The sequence below is a fragment of the Cucurbita maxima genome, unplaced genomic scaffold (assembly GCF_002738345.1).
Source record: "Cucurbita maxima cultivar Rimu unplaced genomic scaffold, Cmax_1.0 Cma_Scf00021, whole genome shotgun sequence".
Lineage (NCBI taxonomy): Eukaryota > Viridiplantae > Streptophyta > Magnoliopsida > Cucurbitales > Cucurbitaceae > Cucurbita > Cucurbita maxima.
Window position 1 is genome coordinate 630923 of NW_019272037.1, and position 6627 is coordinate 637549.

A 6627-nucleotide genomic window follows, 5' to 3' on the forward strand; every position below is an offset into this window, starting at 1 on the left:
GATTAATTATTAATTTGTTTCGGAGTAACTTGACTACTATATTGGTTTGTTGAAGTGCTTTCCGTGACTTATAATAATATCTTTCTAATTTCGAGAGTAAAAAGATATGCTTTTTTGAATTTTTAAACGTTCAATCGAGGTACCGATGTTAGTTCATTATTTCATTTTTTTTTCTTTAAATTTAATTTGGGATACCAATCAATTTAATTCTTATTAACTTCGACCTGGTGACCTCGTTACAAATGTATCAATACATTAAAACTAGCACAATTTCATATGAATTTCGAAGGATTTTATGAAAGAAAATAAGAACTAATGCATGAGGGGGCAAATTGCGCTAGCAAATGTTATCATAAGAGTACCTTTCAGGTAGCAACCATGTTAGCTGCTCATATGAATATATATAAAAGCTTAGAACACAGTTATTTAGCCTTGTTATATGGACAAACATTCCAATACATTTTGGAACGTAAAACTTGCCTGTCAAGTTTACACAGTTACCATCACCAAAATTCACGATGGGCAATTCCCGACATGCATTACTTTTTTCACCTTTCTTTCCTCCAACTTCGGGCGATATACTGGCCGAAAGCTCAACGGACTGAGAGAGATACAATTCAATCCTAGACCGAAATTACATACGAATACTGTAAACCAAATTATCGTACGGTAACGGTAAAAGCATATTATAACGATCCTAAAGTACAGCAGAAACATAATATTAATTACGACCAAAATTACAGTCCTCGTGGCTTCCTTGCACGAAAAATGGTGGAAGCAAGCTTATGTCCGTGCTACGTAAATTTTCATCTCGGCCAAGCATATTAGCTTTTTTATGTACTGAAGAAGCATATTAGTGGTAAGTATGCATGTTTGCAGGATTGCCAGGTGAAGCATCCATCCATAATTCCTGTATTTTATGATGCATGGCTCCATGGCACCGGTATACTATTCACTGCAATGATCCTGGTTCAGTACTTGGACTACCCAGGTCACGCATGCTATGCTACAATATAAGATCTGAATCCTTGACGACGATGACGACGACGACTTATAAGTGATTCCCATGGGCATGTCTTTTGATCTCCCTGTCTGCATAAACCGATCGATTCTTGCGGTTACCATCTTCCACAGCATGGTGATGGTTATTAGACATCGAATCATTCCACTTCTTTCCCTCAGAGTGCCAATCCGGGGACCTACCGGCTTTTCTCTTGCGGCTATTCAAAGCTGGGGAAGCATCATCTAACATCTCTCCTTCTTCAACTACATTCTCTACTTTGGTCCCCCGTGAAGTGTGGGTCTTGGTTCCTGAATGATGCGCACTTAAAGATTCCTCGCAGACCTTCCCATCATCTTGGTTATCAACCTTAGACCAGCTTTGCCCCCTCTCCCGCCTGTTTTTCTCATCCTCTGCCGCCAATTCTATACCATCTTCCAGCTCTCTCTCAATGAGATCATCTTCATCCATCACATCTTTCTTCCTGGACATCTCTCCACGTGATTTTCTTCTTTTCTCAAGTGCTGCCTTGACCTTGTCTCTATCAATCATTTTGATAGCTTCTTTGGGTGACTGCCCAATGGGACCTTCCCGAACCTCAGCGTTTCGACCAACAATACTGCTAGACTTGTGAGATACACCATTGTCCCTCCGTTCTCCTGCTTCCGCATTCTCACTTTTACTATTATTCTTTTCTCTCTCTTCTCCAACGTGTTCAACTACAGACCTCGTTCGGTCTGAAATATCTCTGCTATTATCCTTGTAGGTCACTTCATCAGTATGATGACTATCTGTTAATTCGGGGTCCACCTTGTGTCCAGTAATGACACTGCCCGCCTCAGTAGCAGTCCCATTGTTCTTGCCAAGATTCTGGGCAGCTCTTTGAGGTACCCCATGACTATCTGCATATGAATGGTCAGGTGCTGAACACGAAGATACTTGCTTTGAAGTCTGTTCTTCAGTAGCAGCTGTGGTTTTTGCTACATTAGGATGACTTGGACCCGCACCAGTACTTCCATCTACTTCACTTCCCTGAGCTGGTGGCACCCGATTTTGCTCATATAGTTCTAGCATTTGATTGCTGACCTCTGCGAAAAGATACAAATAAAATGATTAGTTGGGATTTCCGGTTGCTCACTCAAAGACTACAAAGAAAAAGCTCAGTCTATAACAGCTATATTATCGTGGATGACACTCAATCCTGAAAATCTAGACCCAAATCATATGATAGTTTATCACATTCTTGATCATTTAAAATCATCTGGTTCAGGTTGGTTTTCTACAGTTCTAACGGACGAGAATTACAAAAATCAGTCACAAACAGCAAAGGCTGACAATTTTGGTCAGAGATTATCTCAATTGACAAAATGAAGGGACACAAACCCTCCAATTGGCGAGGGGTCACGTCAAATTCTTGCCACCAAACCTTCTCACCATCAGATGGAAGCTTCACTTTAAGAAACTTGGCAGCAAGAAAAATGGCACCTGCTGCAATATGATGGGGCTTAAACTGCAGACAGAGTGACGTCCTCAACCTGCCCAAAGAGGATTTTGGTAAGAAGTATCGGAAGAGAGAATAAAGAAGAGGCTATATAGTAGGAACTAAAAGATTCATGAATAAACGAATAGCCTCTTGATCTTACCCATCATTGACAAAATTCCATGCAACTTGAGCTAGTGCGTTCTGGGCAACCTTAAATTTTTTTATTGCTTCAACAAGTGGCTTGTAAGGGTGATGAATATTCAGGTCAAAAGCTAAGGTCCCGAGCACAACTCTCTCACCAAGTAAAATTAACTCCTTTTGTTGCTCATAAACTTCCTGCATGTTTTAAAAAGATCGATTATAACTAAATGAACCAACGATATCTAGCACAATTAAGTGCGTATGACCACGCATGAGAGGAGAGACAGCACAGACATCAAGAAGAACGACTAATTGATAGGTAACTAGTAATTGAGTAAGCAAACAAATTAAAAGGATTAAACAGCATCAGTAAGAGACAACCTTTTGTTTGATCCTCTGGGCTGCAGCAGGATTTTTCATGTGAATAATTTCATAAGAAACAATGATAACATCCTTTAGTGGGCGAGGCGTCTCTTCAACCTTCCCAGCGAGGAACATACAGACTGTTGCAATGATCTGCATATCATACTAATAACATAAGTCTAACTATCCTGATAATCACTCAATATCCATCCTTTCCTCTTTAACGTATACCATTTTTCCTGCTATTACTTTCTACACATTAGCTGTAAATGTTGGCAAATATAATTAAAAAAAAGCACTTGCAAACTAAATGAGTGAATCATATGCAGCGTGCGTGATAACAAAACGAAACACTTCAACCACAATAAAACATAACTACACAAAACGTCAAAAAATCCTTTCTGAAAAATATTTCAACTGAATAAATAGTAAATAGATTTTTTTCCCCTTTGAGGATATAATATTACAACACGTCAAGATGTGGATTTAAATCTACAACCTTTTAGAGGTAGTAAGCAGTATTCCTTAGCCGATAAACTAGGCTTGTTTATATAATAAATGGATAAATATTACAACAAAATCCTACATTCATGTAAGATGACAATTTCTGGAATTAAACCCAAATTGCCTGTTTCAATTTGGATTCTGCCTTCTGTTTTCATATTCACTTTGTCAAATGGGTTCAAATACACGTTTGACAGATTTTTTTTTTTTTTTTTTTTTTTTTAANGTGAATATTCACAAAATTTATATTTTTACTGGATCCAGTTTAAAATTTGAAAATTAATTTAAAAATAAAAATTACATTAAAAATTATAAAAGACATTGACAAGCACACTAATTCATGTTATAAACTAATTTTAGTTTTATTAAAATTAAATTACGTACAATAGAATAAATAATTACATAAAAAAATATTCATAAATAGTTAAAATTCAACCTGTTTACAAGTATATAGTGCATTTATTTTAAAAGAAACACAAACCACTTCATTCAAAAAAAAAAAAAAAAAAAAAAAAAAAAAAAAAAAAAAAAAAAAAAGAAAANTCTAACTAGCAAAGGGACAAGGCATCCCTTCCCAAAAAGAAGAAAGCTACAAAAATACCTTAGAAATAATAAAAGTTGAATAATTACAAAAGATTTGTATTAACTATGCCAAGTGAAGGGTCGTGAACTATACCAAGATCACACAAAAATAAAAAACAAAAAACCAAAGAAATGGACTTATCCTTTGTTTATAAATATATATGGAAGAGTAACTTTTAAAATTGAGATCTAGTTTCTAAATATGCCACTAAACATATTCAAAAACATTGAAAATATGAAATACAACTCTGCTTTTCATTGAATTCCTTATTTTCAATTTTTTGTTTCTATATCACTAACCAAAGACACCAAGTGCAATTTGCACATACCATTTTTTAATAAGAGAATTTTTCATTGCGATGAAAAGATGCAGAATGTTCAAGGAAACCACCACCCACAGGGTGAATAAGAAGTTTCATATAACAATCAAAACAGCAAACCAACAGAAAAAGACGAAAACAGAAGCCACCAGGAAAGACTTTACTAAAAATAGATGCAGAGTTTTGAACAAAGGATGCCCCTAAACGAAGGAAAAAAAACTTCAGAATGGCTTATATTTCATGACTCCATATCAATCGCACTCTTTTCACTGCTAGGAAATCTGAATGTCCTATGAGCCAAGACAATAACCAATCTGTTATTAGACTAGAAAGGACCTAAATGGATATGTTGCCCCTATATAAGCAAGAACTAAAACAATCTTAGACCGACACATCATTAAAAAAAATATATCAGTGCATAACTTTGTTATATTTAATCTAAACAAGAAACATACCCTTCTGTCATTCTTTGCATGGGACTGTCGAAGAAAGAATCGATGACAGAATATTATAGCTGTGGCTATCGTTACTTGGGGCCTGCATTCCATATGATTTTAGAGATATACTAGTTAAGAATAAATCCTTATATAAGAAAATTATCCATAATATTTTGATGGAACCTTATTAAATTTCATTTATGTGTGTAGTGGGATGAACCTATCTCTTTGTATGCTCAATCATCTCTGTCCTCCAATATTAACATAATATCATAACTTGATGAACTTAAAACCACGATGTTCTTTTTAATATATAAGAAACATTACATGGAGAAGGGGGGAAATGGGGTGAAAGAAATAAACTAACCTAATTAAAAGAATGAACCAACACATATTGAGTAGGTTAGATTCAACCAATCCACTAAAGCCCCAACAATGTATAGAGGAAAACCTTTGACAAGGTCAATTGTGTTGATTCTTTTTTTTTTTTTTTTTTTTTTTTTTTTTTTTTTTTTTTGGGTAAGAAACCAAACTTCCATTAAAAAATGAAAGAATATAAGGGCGTACAAAAAAGAAGTCCCCCCCCCCAAAAAAAAGGCAAGAGTTTGACACTAACTAAAAAAACAATCCAAAAGGACAAGACTAATGGTATAATTACAAAACAGTATAGTGACTCTCAGCCAAAATAAAAGTATAAACTCACCAGCTCCCAAACCTCTTCTCTAGATTTCACATCACCTCTAAAGAATCTAGAGTACAATAAAGCCAAATATCCCACAAAATAGCAAGAAACTCCCATGTCAAAACACTTTGTCCTTCTCTCTCAATAGAAGATGGAGAAGCACCTCCTCGAACAAACATGATCCATCCATATTACAAGCCCCACTTACCCCAAAAGACCTCCGCCAACGATCCCAAAGGTAGTTCGCAAACTGGCCCTCCGATAACAAATGACTTAGATCCTTCTAATACCTCACACAAAGAATGCATCATTGCAAGAACAAGACAAAGGAAGAATGTCTTTGGGTATGATCCAAGGTATTGACTCACCCAGTAAAGCCTACCACACAAAAATCTTAAGCCTTTTTGGAATTTTTACCTTCCATGAAGAGAAGACAAAGACCTCAAGAGTAGCTGACGAGCTAGGGAAGAAGATAAAAGGTGAAACTAGGAATTGCAAAAGAACCCACTCAAACCTCACAGCCCTCCTAATAGTGTTAATTCATGTACGTAACAGCCCAACAATTGACCTCTTAAGAGATTTTAGTCTCCCAAATCGAAGAAAATAGAGCCGGGAAAAAGACCAAGGTGAAGGGGAATAACAAACTTAAAATACAAAAAGAAAAAGAAAACTCATTTAAGGGGTTGGGATCTAAATACTAATAGCCCAAAAATCAAGTAAAAGTGAAATCTGCAAAAGAGAGAAAAGAAGACACATCAAAAGTTTCCCTTCCATCGTTAGCAAGTCCTTGTTCTAGAAGGACAGAGGACAATGGAAACTCCACTGGTTCTCTTTGTCAGTATGCATACATTTTCTAAGAGAGAATTTCGGGAGCGGTTAAATGGCATTTCATCCTCCCTGGTGTCCCCTTTCATCTTCGTCACTTTAATGCTTACATAACATCTTCTAGAGCGGTTAAATGGCATTTCATCGTTAGCAAGTCCCCATTCAAAGAGACAAAGGTTTTGCTTTTGGCTTTCTTTTCATTTATTTGGCACGAGAATAATTTCATCTTCCAAGACATTGAGAAGAGTTTTGATAGTTTTTTTTTTTTTTTTTTTTTTTTTTTTTTTTTT

General features: G+C 35.8%; 1 protein-coding gene across 2 annotated transcripts in view; it reads right to left on the reverse strand.

Moving 5' to 3' along the window:
• Positions 1–347: 347 nt before the first annotated feature.
• The window catches only part of LOC111495212 (cyclin-T1-5-like), an 18774-nt gene continuing 12494 nt past the window's right edge, over positions 348–6627 (reverse strand). Inside the window, exons 4-8 of one of the 2 annotated variants that reach the window (XM_023145145.1) lie at positions 4849–4930; positions 3006–3140; positions 2644–2819; positions 2384–2535; positions 348–2088 (exon numbers count right to left, since the gene is read on the reverse strand). In XM_023145145.1, coding sequence (XP_023000913.1) covers positions 1052–2088; positions 2384–2535; positions 2644–2819; positions 3006–3140; positions 4849–4930 — 1582 coding nt within the window. In that variant the 3' untranslated portion in view covers positions 348–1051. The remainder of the gene's footprint in view (positions 2089–2383; positions 2536–2643; positions 2820–3005; positions 3141–4848; positions 4931–6627) is intronic. The other variant, XM_023145146.1, reaches the window with a different exon arrangement.